Source organism: Astatotilapia calliptera, chromosome 12 (genome assembly GCF_900246225.1).
Source record: "Astatotilapia calliptera chromosome 12, fAstCal1.2, whole genome shotgun sequence".
Classification (NCBI taxonomy): domain Eukaryota; kingdom Metazoa; phylum Chordata; class Actinopteri; order Cichliformes; family Cichlidae; genus Astatotilapia; species Astatotilapia calliptera.
In genome coordinates this window covers 1,655,084-1,678,992 of record NC_039313.1, presented here as the reverse complement: position 1 = coordinate 1,678,992, position 23,909 = coordinate 1,655,084, and the positions used below count along the sequence as shown (strand labels likewise).

General features: G+C 44.0%; 1 protein-coding gene across 3 annotated transcripts in view; it reads right to left on the bottom strand.

Annotated features, from left to right (window-relative positions):
- Window positions 1-104: 104 nt before the first annotated feature.
- Window positions 105-23,909, bottom strand: part of LOC113033569 (golgin subfamily A member 1-like) — a 26,691-nt gene continuing 2,886 nt past the window's right edge. Inside the window, exons 3-24 of one of the 3 annotated variants that reach the window (XM_026187518.1) lie at window positions 21,055-21,145; window positions 15,293-15,367; window positions 12,395-12,492; window positions 12,289-12,321; window positions 10,217-10,345; window positions 9,877-10,046; window positions 9,610-9,721; window positions 9,447-9,530; window positions 8,402-8,527; window positions 8,126-8,221; window positions 7,676-7,771; window positions 7,411-7,506; window positions 7,070-7,210; window positions 6,371-6,445; window positions 5,635-5,724; window positions 5,432-5,534; window positions 5,159-5,319; window positions 4,801-4,962; window positions 4,626-4,685; window positions 2,901-3,125; window positions 2,709-2,795; window positions 105-2,444 (exon numbers count right to left, since the gene is read on the bottom strand). In XM_026187518.1, the coding sequence (XP_026043303.1) occupies window positions 2,367-2,444; window positions 2,709-2,795; window positions 2,901-3,125; window positions 4,626-4,685; window positions 4,801-4,962; window positions 5,159-5,319; window positions 5,432-5,534; window positions 5,635-5,724; window positions 6,371-6,445; window positions 7,070-7,210; window positions 7,411-7,506; window positions 7,676-7,771; window positions 8,126-8,221; window positions 8,402-8,527; window positions 9,447-9,530; window positions 9,610-9,721; window positions 9,877-10,046; window positions 10,217-10,345; window positions 12,289-12,321; window positions 12,395-12,492; window positions 15,293-15,367; window positions 21,055-21,145 (2,388 nt within the window). In that variant the 3' untranslated portion in view covers window positions 105-2,366. The remainder of the gene's footprint in view (window positions 2,445-2,708; window positions 2,796-2,900; window positions 3,126-4,625; window positions 4,686-4,800; window positions 4,963-5,158; window positions 5,320-5,431; window positions 5,535-5,634; window positions 5,725-6,370; window positions 6,446-7,069; window positions 7,211-7,410; window positions 7,507-7,675; window positions 7,772-8,125; window positions 8,222-8,401; window positions 8,528-9,446; window positions 9,531-9,609; window positions 9,722-9,876; window positions 10,047-10,216; window positions 10,346-12,288; window positions 12,322-12,394; window positions 12,493-15,292; window positions 15,368-21,054; window positions 21,146-23,909) is intronic. The other 2 variants (XM_026187520.1, XM_026187521.1) reach the window with 2 other exon arrangements.

Below are 23,909 nucleotides of genomic sequence, written 5' to 3'. Positions count from 1 at the left end.
GACACTCAGGACAAGACACCGTTATGGACAGTGTGACGAGCTGGGGCAGAAACATGTGTGGGCTCAGGTCTATGATAACGATAAATATTATAAACGGATCACTGTTGACATTCACTGATTTATAAAGTTTTCAATGCATACAGTATGTACAGATTTCTCTTTATAAACAGCCAAGTGGAATGTACTTTGATTTACATCAGCAAAGGCAGGTGAAGGCAGAGCCTTTCCTTCATCATTTACAGAGCATTCACCTTTTTTATCATATACAGCTGTGGTCAGTTTACAAACTCGCATTTTGGACTTCAGTGATTTCTTTCAGCCGTTCTTTTTCCAGGGTGGACTGGTTATACAGTATGTGTCTTTAACAACTTAAAAAAAAAACCAAGAAGAACTGGGTATTATTTTTTATTTTGAATTGTCTCCAAAGGGCAGTTGGCTTCATGTCAAGTTTGCAGACGTCTATTTCGGAGCGGGGCCTTGTTTCTCGGTCAGCACTCTCTCAGTCCATGTTGATGTAAAACTCACTTCATTGTGGATGCTGTTAGTAGCAGCTGTTAGCAGTTCATAGCAGACCTGACCCTTGGTGGTTTCTGGGTTGCTCCTGAACATCCTAACCAGTGTCTCATTTCAGAATGACAGCTCGACTCTTCTTCCAGACACTGGTGAGGTGGTGAGACACTGGAATAACTTGTACTTATGTACAATAGTTGAACTGATGATCTTGAAAAGTGTAGTTGTTTAGGAATGGGTCCAATGGACATTCACAACTTGTGTAAATTCAGTTCTCCTTCTGCGACCTTCACTGAGGTCCTTGGACTTCCCACTGTTCTTAGTAATGGATGATGCAGTGAGTGCTGTCAAACAAAAACTTTATGCTGACAGAGAGAAACTAACAATTTTAGTCAATAACAATCACCAAGAGGGAGGGAGGGAGTGTGTGTGTGTGTGAGCCTGACTGTATCCTTGTCAACATGTACGATGTTTCAATGTTTACAATGATTCAACCCTGGGAAAAAAACTAGTTCAAAGAAATACAAACCATAAATTACTTCACATTCATGTACACGATGAATGTATGAAAACTTTGACCACAGTTGTATTATTTCAGTTGAATTTATATACAGCCTATATTTTTCACACTGGTGTTAAAGGAGAGAGAAAAAGAAAAACAGCGCGTGGAGATCAGACTCAGAGTATCAAACCGCTTTCACATCAGTCTTCTTTCCCGGGCTGCCTCTGCGAATCAGAATGTGACTGCACCACACTGTGGCACATATTGGTATTACACGGGTGATCTTACATCTTTAATCCACCACAGTACAGAGAGCAACTACAGTTCAACATGCATGGAAGCTGGAGCAAGGTCAGCATTGCCATCTATTAGGAAAATGTTGGATTATGATGATCATATTGGACATTAATCACAGCCTTGATTTCTTTGATTGTTGCGTCCCAGAGTGTGGTTAGTTGCAGCCTAGACAGCAAAGCAGGTACTGCAGGTGGACCACAGGTCATTTAATTCACCTTTAAAGTTTGTCATTAAAATGTACAACAAATTATTAAAATCAAATTAAAAATAAATAAAATAAACGTATTGATTAATTAGAGAGATTTCTATATTGACCAATTTTTGAACTGGTTGTGTTTTATTCCTCTCGGTCTCTGGGTGACTCAGTTGACCGAAAACCTCATCAGTGGCAGAGAAATGGAAGAAAAACTATTAATGGAGGATCAACAGCAGGAGAAGCAAAATGAATCCATTGAACCCAAACACCTGGTCCCAGGTTTGCTCTGCTCGGGGGCGAAAGACACTGTGTTGATTAAAGATGTAATCAAAGGTTTGTGTGACCCACAGAAGACTTTCAGTTTCCAATGCAGCATTCTTCAATGTGAGAACAGCTGGTCCTCTGACACCAGTGTGAACCATTTATATACCATTAAATAGACTCATTGATACTAAAGCCAACTGTACGGGTCAGTAAAGTGACCCGTTTTCATTAAATAAGCCCTCTGATTTAAAATGAAGTGATAAACAACAAGTTAACCCCAAAAACAACAGAGCGTTACTCCTGTGTGATGTCTCACATAGTAACTCACTTTTTGCTGACAAAAAACCATCAGATTAGTGTCATATGATTGAAGAAAAATCAAAAACGTCATTTTAAAAATCACCACTGATTATGAGTAAGCCTTCGTCCCTAAATGATGATGCGCAGCCCCTCCTCTGTCCTCACATCAGTACCTCCCACAGAGCCAGGGAAAAACTGGGAGGCTGGAGTCCTGCTCAGTGATGGGAGCTAGACAGGAAGGAGGTGCTCTGTCTTTTTCTCAGTCTCTCCATCACTTCAGCTCTTTCTGCTGTAAAATCAGCTCCAATGAGCTGATCCTGAGATAGAAGGGCGGACGATTCCCTTTGGAGAAGGCTTCGATCCAAACCAGGACATCTACAACACAAACGGGACAGTAATCATTAGCACAGACCGAGTATAAGGCAGCAAAGGTGAAGACATGATAATACACGTGATGACATTTGGCTGTGTCGGGAGGTTGGTCTGCTCTATAAAGGCAAAGCACAGTGACTACCACAGACTGTATAGAGGACATGGAGGTAGCGGCCATGTCTCCAGTCCCTCAGTCCAGTGACTGAGTCCGGAAAGGTTTTCCCACAGAGATTTGTACAGATGTCTTTTTGCAAAGAATCCGCCCACCTTGTACTCCAGAGTTTGCTTCAGCATGTCCTCTTCTTCTCGAGTGAAGTTCAGCAGCACAGATACAGCTCTTATCAGCTGGTATGCCTGTCAGAGCAAAACAAGCAGCGCACCTTCAGTCTGAGTGTGGAGCACAGCTGGGCTCTGACATGCAGTCAACACAAACCAGACTCTTGCAGAGTCACACGTTACCTCTGCCTCTCTGGATGACATGAACTTGAGGACGACGTGCTTGAGATACTCAAAATTAATTTCTCTTGAGTCATTGAGGTCCGAGGTGTTGGTCACTGTGGTGTTGGAGGTCGGGGGACTCGGGGTGGATGCAGGTGCAGGGTCAGGACAAACCCTCTCCGGTTTTTCTGCTCTGCTTTCAGGTAGCTTCTCCCTCCCTTCAGCTTCTGACTCAGGTTTTAATTTCTACAGAGCACGAAGAGAGAAAAGCACTCAAAGAATCAAATCATTCTGCATTTACACCCGATAAGCAGGCAGAATCCAATCAATAACAAATCTGACGATTAAGAAAGAACTTGATTGTTTTAGGTTACAGCAACAGTACAGGTTTGTGTTTCTTTGGAACCTGAGGCCTGTATGACACAGGATTCTGGCTTATCCAAGCACCTTCAGGGTTCACGCCTTTCTAATTTGCCGTAATAACTTGTTCTGTGAAGCTAACGCGCTCTGGAGAAGTCATTCTTTACTCTGAAACCTAAAACAGGCTGGAGCAGGTTATGTTCAGAGTTCTGTATTAAAAATCATCTGGACGTCGTTTGTTTACAGAATGTTTCACGATCCTCTGCTGGGCTACGACCTGTGTGCACAGCCTGTGTGCTCTATCTGAATGAAGCAATGTCACATGACCGTACGCGTTTTACTCCAGTGATTTGGAAAATGTATAAAATGTTATAATTCATTCTGATCTGCTGCTGTGGGACAGTAAGCTTTAATGCCACACTTCACTTCAGAATCAGAATCAGAATCAGAAAGGGTTTTATTGCCAAATGTTGAGCAGGTTTACAACATTAGGAAATTGCTGCGGTGCTTCAGTGCAAACATACTGTTATAAATACTGTTATAAATTAAGCTTAAATAGACATGAAAATAAAAATGAGAATAAGAATTAAAAGTGCTAAGTAGATAGATATATACATGATATATACATGAGTGCAGGTGGTGATCAGTGCCAAACATGGAATGATGCAGTGAACACAGCGTAGGGTCATGTGTTAGTGGTGGGAACAGTCATATGGTTATTGTTCATGTGTCCAACAGCAGAGGGGAAGAAACTGTTCTTATGGCGAGAGGTTCTGGTGCGAATGGACCGGAGCCTCCTGCCTGAGGGGAGCAGGTCAAACAGACTGTGTCCAGGGTGAGAAGGGTCAGCTGAGATCCGAGCTGCACGCCGCAGTGTCCTGGAGGTGTACAGGTCCTGCAGAGATGGGAGTCTGCAGCCAATCACCTTCTCAGCAGAGCGCACAACACGCTGCAGTCTCTGTTTGTCCCTGATAGTGGCTCCAGCGTACCACACGGTGATGGAGGAGGTGAGGATGGACTCGATGATTGCAGTGTAGAACTGCATCATCGTCCGTGTTGGCAGGTTGAATTTCTTCAGCTGCCTCAGGAAGTACATCCTCTGCTGGGCTTTCTTGATGACGGAGGTGATGGTGGGCTCCCACTTCAGACCCTGGGTGATGGTGGTACCCAGGAAGCGGAATGAGTCCACAGAGGTGATGGGGGTGTCAGTCAGGATGATGGGGGGGAGTGGAGCTGTGTGCTTCCTGAAGTCCACAATAATCTCCACTGTCTTCTGGGCATTCAGCACCAGACATATTTCATACTTTTTATGGCTACAACTGACTTTACATTAATGGCAATCTTATGACAATAGGAAAGATCAGCACTGAACATTCATTGTCTTACCAGTTCTTTCTGCAAAGTCCTCTTCAGTTCTGCCAGTCTCTGCTGCAGCTGCTTTATGGTCTGCAAACATCATCAGAGAGTTTTATGTGTGGGGTGAGTTTACCTGCCTTCATGCATGTAGTTTTTTTCATTCATAGCTAGAGGACCAAATGTGAATTGCCAAAAAGCCTCTGACCCTGTTCTTGTCGCTGAGCTCTTGCTCCAGCTCTCTGTTGACTTTCTGGATGTGATCCAGGTCATCCACGGTCACGCTGCCGTTCTGATCCTCCTCACAGACTACACTATGACTGTGGAGCTGCTCGGTCAGGGTTTCCACCTCCACTTCCAGGTAGGAGATCTAGACAGTTCACACCAAGCATGCACTGTTAATTCAGTCTGATTAAAGTACTCAGTCCGTCTCAGTTTAACAAGAAACCCCATCAAGATAAAATAGTTCATGAGTGTGAATGCCTGGAAGTCACCTGCACACCGATCACATTATAAAATACAGCACAAGTATGTTCAAAGATGTCTGAGCGTGTGCAGGTGCTGACCCGAGCCTGGCAGCTGTCCAGCTGCTGAGTCTGTGTGAGCAGCTCCTCCTTCAGGCTGGTGACCTGGGAGTCTTTGTCCAGCTCCACCTGCTCCAGCTGGGCTCTCAGCCGCTCAGCCTCCTCCTGCACCTCCACCAGGGATGCCTGTCGCCCCTGCACCTCTGCAACGCAAACACAATATTTTGGAGACATAAAGAGCTTTAAACTCTTATTGTTCTAAAGCTCTTTATTAAGCGCCATCTCTGTAAAGATCTTTAGTGCACACGCGTGTACCATTCTGCAGGGATCTGATGTCCTCCTCTCTGAGTGCTAGCTTCTCAGTGACAGCGGTCACTTCCTGCTGTGAGCTCTGTAGAGCCGCACTCAGCTCTGCAACCTGACATCAAGCACAACACGCACACAGACAGTGAGGTGATGTGCACACAGAGTTACTACATTATTTCAGCAGAGGTTTGTGTTTGAGTTTATCCACTGACCTGTGTTTGCAGGCCCTCCTTCTGTCGTCTGGTTTCTTCCAGAGCTTTGGCGATTTCTGTGCTCAGCGTCTGTCGGCTGTTTAGCTCCACCTGGGAAACACAGACAGACCAAAAATGTGGGCTACAAATAACCTCTGCTCACTTCAAAAATCATTCAATAAAATAAACTTTAAAGTTGTATTTTTCGTCTGACGGAGTGAAAAACCTGCGCCATTAAACAAATGATTACAACTTATGACTCAAGACGCACTAACGAGGCAAATGTGCCGAAGAATGTGAACACTGGTAATATTAGTGAGTAATACACGGAGTAACAGCGACAACAGCAACAGGGTGAGCAGATGAACATTCAGACTAGGCTCAGAGTTTTGGTAGATCGACAGGCTCAGGTGTCCAAACCAGCCAGCAGCCTGTGAGCCTGCACGGCGGCCTCTTACTGCTCACATTTATTCAGCGGAGATGACAAATAATGTGAACGGCTCCATCATGAAGAATATGGAGGTTTCGAACCAACAGAAATAAGCTGTTTGTTGTAAAACAACTTTTTACTGTGTTGGAATTTTCTGATTGTTTCTCTTGTGCTCCATTTTCTGGACTGGACCGTTTCTGTGGTTGTTCAGCTTCTCTTTGTCCCAGTAGTTTTCATTTCCCCCACCACCCCAATTATCCCTGTTTAAATCAAATACATGTTCATATTCTTGAATAAAACAACCCAGCAGTGTGTTGTGGTTCTTACCCTGCACTGCTCCAGTTCTTCTGTCCGCTGCTTCAGAACAGAGTCCACCTCATTCATCTGCTTGTCCAGATCAGCCTGCCACATGTGCACATCAGAACAAGCACTGATTAAGGTTGGCGGTTGGACGAATATATCGTTTTACGAGAGTGATTTATTTATTTGGCCATGAATAAGTTTGCTAATAATGTTGGTTGAATCTAAGAGAGGCAGTCAACAGAAAAACAGCTGTTTCAACTGCACCCTCCTCAGAGTGCGCCCAAACGCAGCGATGCATTTCAAAATGTCACACAATGGTGGGAAGGGAAACAAAGAGAAACGGGCTTCTTTTCTCCACTCTAAAAACGTCAAAAAGTAAGTTCAAAATCAAGTCTTTCATCTCAATAAATGATTCATCCAGAAAGTAGCTATAGCAACACTAAAACAAAGAATAAAATAAAATATTCCCTCCAGACAAAACGTATAAATTCTAAACGCTCAAATCAAATGATTATCGTTGCTCCGCCCATCCAAAGTCTGCGCCTGAGTGAGTATATCCCACGTCGTCAGTTATTGGACTGCCGGCTGGAAACCTCATTACAGATTAATCCCTCTTTTGGAAATTCCATATGAAAAACATCATGTTCAGTCTGGGGTCTGCAGGTACAGATCAGACACTGGTTTATCAAACAGAATAAAAACAAATGCCAGGAGGAAACATACCAGCCGGGTCTGTAGTGTCTGTTTGTCCTTCTGTAAAGAGGCGACACAGTCCTCCAGTCGGCTCATCTTCTCCCGACTCTGCTGCTCTAACAAAGACAGCTGCTGGTCCAGAAAGGCCTTCTCTGCACTCCGCTCTCCCTCCTGAGCACACGGACAAAAGTATGTTTGGACATGCACTCTTTACCTTCACTGCAATCATGCTGAAAGTCCATGTTTTCCCTCCAAGAAACAAAAAACTGAGCACAAACATGATCAGACTTTGAAAGAGCACTCTGTAGCCTTCAGTAAATAATATCAGGCTCCTTTCTAAAGGCTCAAACTGTGCTTGGAGTGGCACTCACCAGTTTCTCCATGTTCTGCTGCTTCTCTGCGATCTGCTGCTGTGCACTGCTCAGCCTCTCACTGCTCTCTACAACCTGCTGCTCCAGCTGAGCAATCTGAAAACCACAATTCAATCAATATGATATGAATGAATACTCATCGAGGCTTCAGCATACCAAATGTCACCATGTAAAGTCTTTTCGATTTCACTTTGCAATCTCAGGTTAGAATCCTTTTATCACGTATTATTCCTCGGAGCCGGGTGTTTGTTGTCTCATCGCTTACTTGTGTGTCTGTCCTCTCTCTGTAGGCCCTGGACGAGTCGTCTTTGTGTCGCAGAAGAGTCTGCAGCTCAGTAATGGTGACACTCATCCTCGACACCTAAGGCCACAAGAAACACAACGCTTAAGTTTTTTTTTTTATATCTTCTTTTGTTCAAAGTAACGCGAGGAATGAAAACCAGAAAACAGGAGTAAATAAACATGCAGCTGTTTTAAAAAGAGGAAAATGCCACAGAAAGCAACAGAAATGAAAACAACAACTTCATAACTAAAGTAAGAAGTTGAACATTTTAAAAAACACAGCTTACACTGTTAGGCCCACTTCGATCTTATGTCCCCTCTAAAGTGACACACTGCTGACTACATCAGACTATTACATTACATTGATTTACACAGGGTATGTGTATTTGGCCTCATACAATGTTCTCCATCGCGTATGAATGTGCTGTTTTACCTGAGCCTCCAGAGAGCTGACGGCATCAGCGTGGTCTGTTCGGACAGCCAGCAGCTCTGCTCTCGTCCCGTCCAGACTTTGCTCCAGACTAGACTTCTGGAAAGACAACAAAAAAATGAATAAACTTATATTTGTGCTTCTAATTTCTTTTTCTCATTAGGAAGCCTGACTATAAAGACATCTGTGGGCCCATGAAACACAACAACACCTCAGTGAGCATGTCAACTGCCAGCCATGCGCTACTGTCATAAAGTAGACCCAAGACTTGTTCTTAACCTCCTGCAGCAGCTCCTGTAGGTGCTCATCCTGGCTCAGGTTCCCCTGCAGTCGTCTCTCCAACGATGTTACCTTCTTCTGAAGCTCCACCAACAAGCGCTCCTTGTCCTCCACCGTCACAGCCGCCTGATGATGGAGCAACAAGCCAACGACAGGTAAAGAACATTTGGTTTAAAAGACTGAAACAAGTGGAACAAACTAATGTGACCCATTATAAAAGAAGATTCAATTTGTTTACACGTCAACAACAACGTAAACGTGGAACAATAACAGGTTTTTGGGTGTTTTGTGAATTTAGTTCAAAATAAAAAAGTTTGTCGAAGCATTTTTTGCAGGAACGAATAGCCTGAAGTCTTCTTGGACTCCAACTGAGCCGCTCCAGAATTTTCCCTGAGTCACGCAGTTGATTGTGCTTCAGGTCATTGCCTTAAACACTGAGCAGAGCTTTTCCTGCAGGATGTTGTTGCATCCATGTTTCCCTCCGCTCCAACTGGTGTCCCAGTTTGTGTCACATGTACACAACCCCGCAGCATCATGTTGCCACTACTAGGTTGTGCTGAGCGTTTACTTTATGCCACACATACTGGTTGAAACTCTTTCATCGCACCAGAAGACTGTGCATCTCATAGATACTACAGAAGCTTCTCAGACGAGCGGTGAAACGTCTTCAGGGAACTTGAAGAAGTCCGGTCGCTCTCATAGATGGACGTTGGCACCTTTTGACAAACTGTGCTGAAACTCTTAGTGAAGAAAAGGTTTTTCTGGTTTCTTCACTGTAAATGTCCGATTGGCGGAGTGACGCACTAACAGCTGTGCTGCTGTTTATTTAGATGGATAGTCCAGGTTTATATTATTTTTAGCAAATAAAAATTAGTCCTGTTTTTGCTTTTCCACTGTAAAATGATGACGTAAAAAACGAGTATGAGCTATGAGCCAAAATGCAGAGGGTTCGAAAAATGATAACACATTATTTAAGCCCAGTTAGACACAGGCTGTCGATGTTTAGCTGCAGGGCGTTACAGCTTTACTGCCCTCACGTTCTGACCTTTTGCTGCTGCAGCTTCAGAGCATCATGTTCTGTCTGTAATTCATGGAGGGACTTCTCCAACGTGGAAACCATACTCTGTGACTGAAAAACAAAGGCAACCAACAACAAGTGAATAAGCAGTTTTGGAGAGGATGGTAGTGGTAGTGTGCTCAGTGCTGACCTTCTGGAAGTCTTCAGAGACCTGCTGGATGACTGACTGCAGCTCCTGGCATCGTCCCTCTAGCTCGCCGACCTTCTTGTCAGCCTCCTCTCTGAGCAGCAGCAGCTCTTCTCTACATGGAGCCAATAAATGCTCTTTGAATTACAGCGTCATGTCACAAAATAAATCACAGTCCCACAACAAATCCAAGCTCACTTCTAGAACAAGCAACTAAATGTTGAAAATGCTGACTCCCTCCACAAAAACCGAATGTTGCATTTTCCATACCGCTCTATCTCCAGCTCAGAGTTGAGTCTGCAGCTCTCCTCGTGCTGCCGTTCCAGAGTCTGGAGCTTCCCCCGAGCCTCGGCCAGCCCTCGCTTTGCCGACTGAATATCAGCCTCCTTATGCTGAAGTTCCCGCTCTTGCTGGCTCAGCAGTTCTTCCTTCCTCAGCAACTGATAAACAGAATCCAACCATCATACCACATCGTAAAGTGTTTTCAAACCAATGTACAGACTCGCCAGTCCTGCACTAAGGTACAATCAGTGTACGACTACATAACTGACTGCCATTTTTCCTTAATCGCAAAATGTCAGGAAGAAGCTGGCACACCACATGTACGCACCATGTGTTTAACTTTAGCGAGCTCCTGCTGCTGAAAGCCCTCCAGTTCATCCAGGTCGTCCCTTTTTTGAAAGAGTGCTAAGCTTTGTTCCATCATCTCCTCTAGCCGAGCTGACAGGGCAGCCTTCTCCTAAACAAACACACCTTTGAGGTAAATATCGTTTCTCACATGCACCATTTATTGGATTCATGCAGGTGTACAGAATCTTAAGATTATGGATATGACCCCGGTTCACTGATGGCCTCACCAAGAGCTCAAATACCAATACACTACCCCCCCCTGGCTGGCTACACTCCTGTCAGGACAGGGCCCACCTCGATAACTGGCAGACAGAGTCACAACAAGCTCCTGCAGGAAGCCTGCACTGCGTAGTAACCTTCCAAGCCATCCAGTCGTGGTTTCATTTCTTAGGTTACATGTGAGGATATGGTGTAGGGTTACGAGTGACTTCTGGTTACATCATAAGTCACAATGCAGATTTCCTGCTGCAGTAATTCAAACATTAGAGGGACTTTCACCTGCTCTGTAGATGCTGTAGACACACCCAACTGGTAAAACCTAGCAAATGTGTGGGGTAAGACAGTTATGCAGAAACCTCTCAGAAACTCCCTTTAAGAGAAACCATGAGGCTGCCAGACACCTGCTAGTAAAAGCAGCTGCTCCTGCTATCCAAGGGAAAGACGATGTTTAGACACAGGCCTCGTGTGGTTTAGTCCAGGACACAGGTAACTGGTCCTCGTCTAAAACCCCCGAGTCCTGTCCAGGTAAACCTACAATGCATGGACTGGACACAAGGTATGCAACATAAAACCAACATGGCAGGCTGTAATAGTGGCCGAATACACCTGGAAGGTGTAGAATGCCTTACTCTCTTCTACCTGAAGAAATGATGGGATCACGGCCATGAAGCACTGAAATGGGATGGCCTATGATTCAAATACGTTATGCTCATACAGAGTCCTGTAAGACCACGCTCTAGCACACAGAAGCTATAGCCATGATTAGCGTTTAGGCTGAGTGTTACAAACAGTTAAACCACCAGGTTAAAGCACTGAGAAGAATATTAGTGTTTTTCAGTTAACTTGGAGTAAAAAGTAATTGTACTTTTTTTTTTAAAGATGTATTTCTTCCTGATAGAAATGCCAGTGGCACCTTAGCATCAGCTACAGGACAGCACTGCTACCTCTGGTGAGCCAATTTACAACTGAAATACTGGGAACAAAGAAGCAGTGGCAGAGTCTTTAGCCCAATAGTATACTAGTCACCAAGAGGTGTTTGAATAACATCTGAGGCTATGACACTATTATATAACACTGCTCTGGCCACTCCTGACACGAGTGTCACTGAGCAAGTGTAAAGGAGCCGGTATGACGGTATTTGAGATTTTGTTGAGGTCACGCAGCCGGCGTCCCCCACAGTGAAACACAAGACAAGTACCATGAAAGAACCAGTTGTAAGAGTCTCTAGTATTACTATGCAGCTTCTTTTCCCCCCACAAGGAAAATTTCTCCTTTATCTTCTTTGTGATGGGATATACACCAAACACTGCACATTGTTAGCAATAACTCAGCATATTACAAAGTAATGGTATTCTAGTAGGAATGTAATGACTGAAACTGAGTGTTAAAGAATGATAATTTGCCCAACTGCTGGTGTAATGTATTTTTCACTCTTCTTATTTTGTGACCAGTTTAACGTTCATTCCAATCAGTGAACAGCACAGAAATATCAGCTCCTCCCCCCCAAACAAACTGCTGGGCTTTATCATTCTTGACCTGAAAAAACTGCTCCCATAAACCCACCAGAGAAGTGTTTACTGAGGTCAAACGGACAAGAAGCCAAGGTCCAGTTTGCCATAGAGCTTTACAACTGGACTTTTTCCCTCTACTAGAGCGAAGACGTTACCGCCGTCAAGCCACGAGAAAGAATGCAGGCTAAGGTAATCCTGCACTGGGTCCAACCTTTAAACCTACAGACCACGTCCATCTTTTATATTTTTGTGGGGTGATTTTGCAATCTTCAAATTAAAGAATTATATTTGTTCTACATGTTTTAAAAGAAATGTAACTTACTTTGTCTGAATTGGCCATTTTCTCCATCCACTCCTGCAGGAGGAGGATAGAAAGTGTTCAGAACAAATCAGACCTCTATAATAAGTGAGACAGAACGCATCTTTACCTGATCTTTTTTCTCCAGCGCTAAAGCCATCCCCTCTGCCATTTTGGCTCTGCTGACCTGATGAGAGTCATTCTGTTCCTGAAGTTTCTTTATGGATGCTGAGCAGTGAGAGAGGGAGAAAGAGACAGACAGGACACAGAAAGGTTTGTATGTACCAAGCAGAACAGAAATGTTAAACAGCACAGAGAGCGGCGCCGTTAGTAGCTGTGAAAAGTTGGAGTCAGTTTAACAAGTGTTTTCATCCCAGAAGCAAAAACAGGCAGAGACGAGCAACGTGCGACACGTGGAAGAAACAGAAAGGTAGTAAAGATCCTAACACAACAAAGCCACCCTGAAGAAATGACGTCGTCTAGACTAAAAGCTTAGAACCCCCAGAAACTGCAGAGTTCAACTCACATTACTACAACACAAGACAAATAATCTTAGAGCAGCAAGTCCATCTTACTATGAAGGAAAACTATGCAGCAAGCAGGGAGGGACGGCAGAGAGGCTGCAGTGGGGCTTTAAATCGAGAGGTTTCAGGGAGAACTTTGAGAGAATAGCTGATAGTTTCAGTGCTAAAGATGAAATGTTTACCGTAATTGTCGGGCTATAAGCCGCTACTTTTTGCACAAGCTTTGAACCCTGCGGCTTTTAGTCAGGTGCGGCTTTTCTATGGATTGTCCATGATTTTTGTGATATCGTAAGAGGATTTGTTTTGTTTGTTCCGCTGTTGTACGGCACTACGTTGCCTGGCGGAAGGATCGGGGTTCAAGAGTGGTATGTTAGTCACATGTCCGTCCGCCAGGCAACGTAGTGCCGTACGAAGTAGCGCGAAAAACAAACTTCAAAGTAGCGCTACGCATTCAGCGGGAGGCGTGGATGACGAGCGGCGATAAACTTGCGAAAAGCAAGTTATGCCCAACTCCACCGGTGGATTCTGACAGCGTGGAAAAGTGTGAAAACATCCACGATCACCAACGGATTTCGAAGGGCTGGACTGTTGCATGATGGAGAGGAGGACACCGCCACGGCCCTTCAGAGGGTGTTCGACTCTGACAACGAGGATTTCTTTGGTTTTGAAAGTGACAACGAAGGAGAGAAGCGGAGAGTGGATGACGAAGTCATCCTGAGCCTGTTTGTATCCGACACTGGAGGAGAGGACTTTGGTGGTTTTAGTGCGCAGGAAGAAGAGAAAGATGGTGAATGACTGACTTTTCTTCTTGTTAAAGCCGTGTCACTGCACCTGAGCCTAAAAGGTAGTCCGAATCTATTGTTCTGGTGTGCTGCAGGTTACTGTTATGTACTACATGTGCAAATATGTACCCATAACTTGTTTTTCAAAATATTAATAAAAGGGGTGTGTCTCCAAACAGCCATCTCTTTCCTGACAATTCGCTTTGTGCATATTCTCTTACATATGATGAGTCAACATTGAAACACCTGCGGCTTTTGGTCAGGTGCGGCTAATGTATGTACAAAACAGGATTTTCCCCTGATTTTAGCTTGTGCGGCTAATATTTAGGTGCGCTTTGTAGTCCGGGAAATACGGTAACTCTTCCAAGATTCACTCATTAAGGATGTTGTTGACTGGATGTTCCAATAAGCTCTCATCTAACCAGTTCCTCATTTGCCACACGACCCCTGGTGCTACTGTCAGAAGGTTTACATCACTTATCTCCCTGAACTAGTCCATTATTTTTGTGAGGGACAGATATCCTTGTTTTCAAAAAAGATGTTTACCTAACGTTTAGGCAAATTAGTCAATATTATAGTAGTATATATTAAATGTATTTTATTTTATCCATTCACTTTGCTTTTAATTTGAATGGTTAGTTGCTGCAAGCCAGCTCCATTGCTTTGCATCTCGTGTTTTCCTACCAACTGGTTGGTGGCCATGTTGCTGTTGTGGTTGTCCTCAATATCATGTCAGAGGATTCTCCAAATCTACCACCCTTGATAGCAGCTGGGGTCAGTGGATTCTGTTCTAGTCTTGAGCTCTGCTGTGAGCACGAGGGTCGCTTTACCTGAATCTGCACGACCCTCATGAAGGCTGCAGAGCAGAACAAGGAATAAAATCAGCAGCTGCAATCCAAGATGCTGAGGTTGGAGTGTATTCAAAGGTAGAGACGGGACAAACTGAAGTGTTTCAGATTAACTGAGTCAGTTTGCTAAAACAGATGGCCAAAAAGTCAAGTTTAACATTTAAAGATTTTGCAAATCACCTGTTACTAAACTTAAAAAAGGAGGTTCAGCCAGTGTGTTTAATGCTCGAGGCTTTTAGTGTGAACATATAACATTTGCATACTCCAATATATTTAGCTTTGCTTGTATTACAGCAGGTATAAAAACTTTGTTTGCATCAGCATCTGCCACACGCAGCAGCTACACACAGACCAGGTTCCCAAATCTTCCTCTCTAAACAAAGTGGAAAAATTCTATTGCTACACTTAATGAGTCACAAGCAAGTTGGTCTTGTTGTTCAAACCGTGCATTGTGGTAGGGTTTTGATATTTAGTTCATCACAGTGAATACAGTAACTTAAAACAATGTGAGAGACACAGCCCAACAAATGAGTATATAAATATATAGGTGGCTGTACCAGGTTTAATAGACCAGAATGAGAATGGTTTGAGAAACCACTTAGCAAAAGCGAACAAACTGAGAGCAAAGTGACAGACAAAGCATGGCTCTGGAATCAGTGCTCTGAACACTGCATACCAGTGGTTTGAAAAAAAGCCCAATCCTACTTTGGATTAAAAGAAAAGAAAAAGCACTTCCACAGCAACCCTCTGAAGATATTAGCATCTGGAACCCTGAACCATCTCTGTGAGCGATAATGTGTCAGGTAATGTTTAGTACAGCTGACAGACAGGAAACAGAAAGGAAGCTAATTGGGAGGAGAGTAGAGGTACGTACAATCCTGATGCCTTTCTAATGCAATTTCAAGCTTCTCCTTGGTCTTCTGCATAATTCGCAGCTGCTCAGCGTAGTCTAGTGTTGGGAAGTAGGGTGATGGGGTGGGGTACCAACAATACACACACAAACAAGGAGAAAGAGGCAGATGACAGTTAAGAGAGAAGCAGGAGAGAAGGTGAACAGAAGGAGTGGGGGAAAACAAAAGGGAGAACATGGTTGAGAAATAATGGAAGGTAAAAATACTGATGATTTGCTTATCTGAGAAAACCATAATGGTTTAAAGGCTGTGTGAGAATCTGCCACCTTTAACCTTTTTCTAGGGATTGAAAGTCATTAAAGCTACTAAAGGAAAAATGTGCCATTATTCTGAGAAGAAAAAAAGAAGTAGTCAAAGGAGCTTGCAAAGAAAAGCGTCTGGACTTCTTTAGGTTGCTTGAAGACGTTTCACCTCTCATCCGAGAAGCTTCTTCAGTTCTAAGGTCAAATGGTGGAGAGTCCCAGATTTAAACCTAGTGGGAGTTTCCCCCCACAGAGGGACAAAAGGACCCCTGATGATCCTCTAATCACATGAGCCAAGGTGTGAAACTGGGTGTGGGTCCCAATCAGCCAGAGCTTCAGGTGAGCTCATTGTGAAACCTGGCCCCACCTTATCATGCGATTTCCTGAGGTCAGATGGCCCAGGATGTGAGTGGGCGTTAAGGCCGTACATTTTGGGAGGGACACCCTTCAACTGGTGCGGGAGTATGAAAGGGAATCAAGGAAACTAGCGGATTATAGGAACCATCTCCGTTTCAACCTAAGATGCAGACAAAGCAGAGTTGTTCCTAAGAGCCTGCGCCTTGGATCCACTGTCAGGGGATACAGAGCAGACTTGATTCTACAGAGAGCACAAAATCAGCTTCTAAGTGAAAGGATAAGACAGGTCCATTTCACCATAGATGCCCTCCAGATCAAGATCAGCCAGACCCTGCAGGAACTGGAAACCCTTCTACCCTCTCCAATCTTAGAAGAGGTTTACAAGTTTGTGGACAAGGCTCAGCGGGCCCAACACTCTAAAGGAAAAGAAAGACAACGCAGGAAATTCCACACCTTGCTTTCAAAAACACACACTCCTCAGTCTGAACCTACACAACTCAGAGAAGAAAACACACCTGAAGACAGTCAGGAGAAATGGGTAAAGAACTTTTCAGACAGGAATCTCACTGAACCTGAAAAGAGAGTATTAGCCAAAGGACTCAATTTTGCCATTTCTCCACAACAGTTGCCCATAGTGGACCTCATCACAGCCACAGAAACCGCCATACGGATTAATAAATTATCACAGAAGCAGAGCAAATCATGATGCCACCCTCTCCAGTGCCAAAGTCCCTCCGTCCAACCTCACAATACAAGAAGGCCGTCGCTTCCCTGAGCAAAGACCACAACATCACTGTTTTACCAGCTGATAAGGGACACACAAAGATCACTACTCTCCTCAGTGACAACAATACCTACGAAGATTTGAAGCGAAACCCCACAAGCAGCTACAAAAAGAAAGTTATAGCTTGCCTTCAAGACTTTGAAAAGGACAAAATTATTGACTGCCTTACATATCACCGCCTTTACCCAGGGGATGCCATACCCTGCATCTATGGACTTCCTAAGATCCACAAGGAAGCTGTCCCACTCAGACCCATAGTCAGTAGCATAAACTCAGCCACTTATAACATTGCTAAACACCTTGCTACCATCCTTGCTCCTCTCGTGGGGAACACCCCACACCACATCAAGAACTCCACCGACAAGGTCCAGAAACTTCCCCTGGATCCAGATGAAACCATGGTGTCCTTTGATGTAGTCTCTCTCTTCACTTGCAAACCCACCACGGAGGCCGTGGAGACTGTCAGAAAATGACTACAAGAAGACAGCTCCTTGGAGGACAGGACCAACTTCACACCCGATCAGACCTGCACACTGTTAGACCTCTGCCTCACCACTACATACTTCAAATACAACGAAGGCTTCTACAGACAAAAACATGGCTGTGCCATGGGCTCCCCCGTGTCAACTATTGTAGCCAACCTTTACATGGAGGAAGTGGAAAGGAAGGCTCTTGGCTCTTTCAAAGGAAGAGTACCCAGCCACTGGTACAGATACAGTGGGGCAAAAAAGTATTTAGTCAGCCACCAATTGTGCAAGTTCCCCCACCTAAAATGATGACAGAGGTCAGTAATTTGCACCAGAGGTACACTTCAACTGTGAGAGACAGAATGTGGAAAAAAAATCCATGAATCCACATGGTAGGATTTGTAAAGAATTTATTCGTAAATCAGGGTGGAAAATAAATATTTGGTCACCTCAAACAAGGAAAATCTCTGGCTCTCACAGACCTGTAACGTCTTCTGTAAGAAGCTTTTCTGTCCCCCACTCGTTACCTGTATGAATGGCACCTGTTTGAACTCATCTGTATAAAAGACACCTGTCCACAGCCTCAAACAGTCAGACTCCAAACTCCGCCATGGCCAAGACCAAAGAGCTTTCGAAGGACACCAGGAAAAGTATTGTAGACCTGCACCAGACTGGGAAGAGTGAATCTACAATAGGCAAGCAGCTTGGTGTGAAAAAATCAACTGTGGGAGCAATCATCAGAAAATGGAAGACATACAAGACCACTGATAATCTCCCTCGATCTGGGGCTCCACGCAAGATCTCATCCCGTGGGGTCAAAATGATCATGAGAACGGTGAGCAAAGATCCCAGAACCACACGGGGGGACCTGGTGAATGACCTGCAGAGAGCTGGGACCAAAGTAACAAAGGTCACCATCAGTAACACACTACAACGGCAGGGAATCAAATCCCGCAGTGCCAGACGTGTTCCGCTGCTGAAGCCAGTGCATGTCCAGGCCCGTCTGAAGTTTGCCAGAGAGCACATGGATGATACAGCAGAGGATTGGGAGAATGTCATGTGGTCAGATGAAACCAAAGTAGAACTTTTTGGTATAAACTCAACTCGTCGTGTTTGGAGGAAGAAGAATACTGAGTTGCATCCCAAGAACACCATACCTACTGTGAAGCATGGGGGTGGAAACATGCTATGGGGCTGTTTTTCTGCCAAGGGGACAGGACGACTGATCCGTGTTAAGGACAGAATGGATGGGGCCATGTATCGTGAGATTTTGAGCCAAAACCTCCTTCCATCAGTGAGAACTTTGAAGATGAAACGAGGCTGGGTCTTCCAACATGACAATGATCCAAAACACACCGCCCGGGCAACAAAGGAGTGGCTCCGTAAGAAGCATTTGAAAGTCCTGGAGTGGCCTAGCCAGTCTCCAGACCTCAACCCCATAGGAAATCTGTGGCGGGAGTTGAAAGTCCGTGTTGCTCGGCGACAGCCCCAAAACATCACTGCTCTCGAGAAGATCTGCATGGAGGAATGGGCCAAAATACCAGCTACTGTGTGTGCAAACCTGGTAAAGACCTATAGTAAACGTTTGACCTCTGTTATTGCCAACAAAGGTTATGTTACAAAGTATTGAGTTGTATTTTTGTTATTGACCAAATACTTATTTTCCACCCTGATTTACCAATAAATTCTTTACAAATCCTACCATGTGGATTCATGGATTTTTTTTTCCACATTCTGTCTCTCACAGTTGAAGTGTACCTCTGGTGCAAATTACTGACCTCTGTCATCATTTTAGGTGGGGGAACTTGCACAATCGGTGGCTGACTAAATACTTTTTTGCCCCACTGTATGTAGACGACATCTGGGTCAAAATCAAGACACAAGAAGTGGAATCCTTCACTGCGCACATTAACGCTGGGGATAAGAACATCAAGTTCACCAGGGAAGACACAAAAGACAACTGTTTGCCTTTCCTGGACTGCGCTGTGCACATTGAAGAGAACGGCAACCTCAACATCGAAGTTTACCGGAAGCCCACACACACGGACCAGTACCTCCTCTTTGACTCCCATCACCCTCTGGAACACAAACTTGGAGTAATTAGGACCCTACACCACCGGGCAGAACATGTTCCCTCTAAGCCTGAAGGAAAAAAGAAGGAACACACACATGTAAAGGAAGCACTCAAAACCTGCGGCTATCCTAAATGGGCGTTCTTAAAGTCAGCAAAGAGGCACAGAAAAGAAGACCAGACACCAGCGAGGGAGGATAAGAAGGACAGACGCAACAACATTGTCATCCCCTATGTAGCCGGTGTATCAGAGAAACTCAGGAGAGTTTTCTCCAAGCATGACATCCCAGTGTATTTCAGACCCAGCAACATGCTCAGACAAAAACTGGTTCACCCGAAAGACAAAACTCCAAAACACAGACTTAACAATGTGGTGTATGCTGTACAGTGCAGCGAGGAATGCTCAGACCTCTACATTGGAGAGACCAAACAGCCACTTCACAAGCGCATGGCACAACACAGAAGAGCCACCTCCACAGGACAAGACTCAGCATCCATCTGCATCTAAAGGTCAAAGGTCACTCGTTCGAGGATGCCAATGTTCACATTTTGGACAGAGAGGACAGATGGTTTGAAAGAGGAGTGAAAGAAGCATCTATGTCCACTGTGAGCGACCATCTTTGAACAGAGGCGGGGTTTACGACACCAACTCTCTGCCATCTATAATCCAGTTTTGAGATCCTCCCCAGACGCCTTAACACCCACTCACATCCTGGGCCATCTGACCTCAGGAAATCGCATGATAAGGTGGGGCCAGGTTTCACAATGAACACACCCGAAACTCTGGCTGATTGGGACCCACGCCCAGTTTCCCACCTTGGCTCATGTGATTAGAGGATCATCAGGGGGTCCCTTTGTCCCTCTGTGGGGGGTCACTCCCACTAGGTTTATATCTGGGACTCTCCACCATTTGACCTTAGAACTGAAGAAGCTTCTCGGATGAGAGGTGAAACGTCTTCAAGCAACTTAAAGAAGTCCAGACGCTTTTCTCTGCAAGCTCCTTTGACAACGTGACCTGGATGACTGAGAACCTTCACAGAAAAAAAAAGTAGTTCAATATTTATTTACAACAGAAAAACAAGCCACACACAGTTAAATACTAAAAATAATATTCACACTGAGACATTAACACAATCACTTCATGGCCATCAGTCTGTGCACTGCAGCATGGAGAGCAGAGAAATCAGCTGCCCTGCTTTAAACTGGCCTATTAGGCTCTTCCTCATCTTCTGTCATATGTGTCACATATTAAGGTCAATGCATGTGCACGTAATCCCTGAGAGCCAAACAGCTTTGAAAAATCTGTTTCAGCCCCGCCCACCTGCTACTCAAACCTGTTTGCCATTTGATTGAAATGGGATTAAGCACAGACTTTTGCCTTAGCCATATACTTTACACGCTCACAATAACTCCAGTATTCATGCTGCCCAGCTTTGACACTGTGCAGTAACAGTCGTGCTGTGGGGCTCATAAACATGAAGCATTCACACTCTATTACCAAGACCATAAAAAGTCTAAATGCATGTTTGTATATATGATTTTCTTGTTGGTTTCCATGGTTTCTCCTGGCTGAAAGGCCTCAGTCTCATGCAGCTAATCCTCAAATTACCTCTACTCATTATAATTCTATATTTAACATATGCATCTTTAACTTGTGTGAGATAAAACTAAAATCCTTTAGATGTTCTCAGATTATTATAATTATTATCAGTTAAGACAGGGTGCACTTGCATTTAAATTGAACTCAGATTGCTCCTAAAATCTGCTTCACTTCAGCTGCTTACACTACTGTTGTACATCATACCTGACAGCTTGGCCTCCAGCCTCCGGATCTGATCATTTCTTCTGAGGAGCTGGGCAGGAAGGTCATCCCTGGAGCTGCTGCCATCAGATGCCTGAAAATAAATAAAAAATAAAAAAAATAAAAAATCAGACATACAGACGTTTATAGAAGTGGAACTGGTCAATCCATTGGTCCATTCATCAGGTGCTTCACAACAAAATAATGTTAGAACATAAAAACAAAAAGTTACACAAATACAAGTTTAAAAAGATGAGTTTTAGCTGTTCCTTTAATGTGATCAGCGAGTCTACAGATGCCAGGCTCAGAGGGAGAGTGTGCAGAGGCCTGGACCCTGTTGCAAAAGCTCCGTCTCCTTTAGGTCCCAGCCTAGTGTGATGGACGGTCAACTGGTTCTGATCACATGACCTCAGTGACCTGCCGGAGACGTATGGATGTGAGGGTTTTCTTATGCACACTGGTGTGTCCATGCAGAGCTCTAGAAGTCAAAACCAGAATCTTAAAGTTAACAGGGAACCAGTATAAGTAAACCAGCAGTGGAATTGGACAACTTTGTCAGAAGTCTCACAGTAACGCTCTGAACATCCAGTAAAAGAGGTTCCCAGGAGGTTTTGCTGAGACAGCTAACTAATAATTATCTGGACAAAATAAAGTAAAAGCATGAATGACAAGGTCAGAGTGTGACACCAATATTGCCAAGCATAACTTGGTAATATTTCTTAAATGATAGAGGCGAGAACAAACCAGATTGTTAGCATCAGTATCCAAAGTTAAAAGTAACACCAACAATCCTGATAGAAGTTTTAACAAAGAGCAGCGAGTTTCCATGACCTTCAACACAAATCTCACAGTGGGACAGATATGGACTGCTTAGTCTTCATTAAGTTTAAAACATGGTCAGTTGTCTAACTTAATAGAATGTAAGCACTATGCAGGATTTGAAACTCGAGGCTTAAAACAGATATAACTACATAGTAGTTATATCTAGAAACATTACATGATACACCACAGGCAAGTGGAAGAGGACATGTACTTTGAAGCAGCAGCAAAGCCGGTGCCATCACACTGGAAGTCTGTGTGTAGTATCTGACTACAACAGGTACTGAACAAATGCTAACTGGCTGAAACGTGGGCTCACCATGAGGGAGAGAAACAGGATAAAGCACCAAAGGTGACAAACACCCTGAGAAGCATGGCACGACTTTAATGGTTTCATACTCTGTTTTTACATCACTACAAAGAAGACAAACAAACAAGATTAGCATGCAGGACAGTCCACATATTTTTGACACGGCCCGCTGGTGTCAGTTAACAGCTACAACATGTAGATGACGGTCTGCAAAGCTCTGCATATGCTCTGGAGTGTGTCCTGACATAAACTCTCCAAGCCTCTGGAGCTCTACTGCAGGGATGATGCAGTCATTTGAGATTTTGTCCAAAATATACCAAAGCACACCTGCATCCATGTCCGCACGAAAAGGCCTCTATGCTATCTGACATGTCATCAATTCTTCTTGTAACTGTATTTTCAAACAAAGACAACACTGACAGCCTTTCTAGCATCTCAGTGTACCAGGACATCTACACTGTTATTGGAGAGTGTTGCCGTTATTGTTTTAGGGCTGCCACAAACGATCATTTTGATAGTCGACTAGTCACCGATTATTTTTGCGATTAGTCGACTAATCAGATCATCATCCATTGGACGTAAAACTACAGCTTATTGCACCAGCAGCATCTGCTCTTATATAACTATCATTAGCTTACAGCTTTAAGTGTTTAAGGTCTGTGCTAACTAAAAATAAAGACAAGATGATAGTTTATTAAATTTTAATGAAATTTGCAGATTGTTTCGGTGAAGTTTAATGAACTCCTTGCTATCTAAAATATAACAGGACACTGGAGTATATTCTGAGCATCTCACACTTCTGATGATCAGCTGTCTGCTTGACGTTTATTCAGCTGTGTAAAAACTATAACTTTAATCTCAGACAAACTGATTTACTCAGGAACAAATAAAATACTAAAAAAAAAAAAAGCCAAACAATAACATTTTAAGTTATCTAAGTGACTCATATATCATGTTTAACCTGAGTAGTGACAGAAGGCGGTGGGTTTGAAAACGATTTGCGGGGAGTCCGGTGTTCTCACCGCGCTAGTGAGCCTTGCCCCCGGCTCGCTAAGGAGCCAGTGGGTAACAGATGTCTCCGAAAACGTCGGAGCGCTTTTGAAAATATGCGGTGTCCTGATAAACTGAGCAGATATTTGAGGTTTACACAGCTACATTCTCGCCTGAAAATATGTTAAACGTTTATTTTGTGACCCAGAAAGAATAATAAGAGTAACATTAAAACTAACTAGCTGCTGCCATTGTTGGAAACTGAGCTGGGCCGCGCTATGAATTCTGGGACACAGCTGCTTCTTCTTCTTCTTCTTCGGGGTTTAACGGCAGCTGGCATCCTTGTACATGCAGTGCTGCCATCTTCTGTTTCAGTCCGTTATTACACTCTTAAATCCTGCCACTTATTCCTGCGTCTTTTGTGATCTTACAAAGCTTCAAACGACGCGTCGACTATTAAATCAGTCGTCGACGATTTTGATAGTCGACGTAATCGTGACTAGTCGACAAATCGTGGCAGCCCTATTGTGTTTCTAGTTTTATTTTACTGTTTTGCCATCAATTCAGTGTTTTATTAACATAGACTTTGCCACAATGGTCAGACCATCGCAGACTCCTCGAGTCTTGACGTCTATAGGTCGGGCCCAGTGCCTTTCAAAGTAGGCTAGATTTCTAACAGAAGGTCTGATTGGTTTCCAAGTCCCTCTTTAGCCTGTGGCACCAAGATAGCATTAGCCAA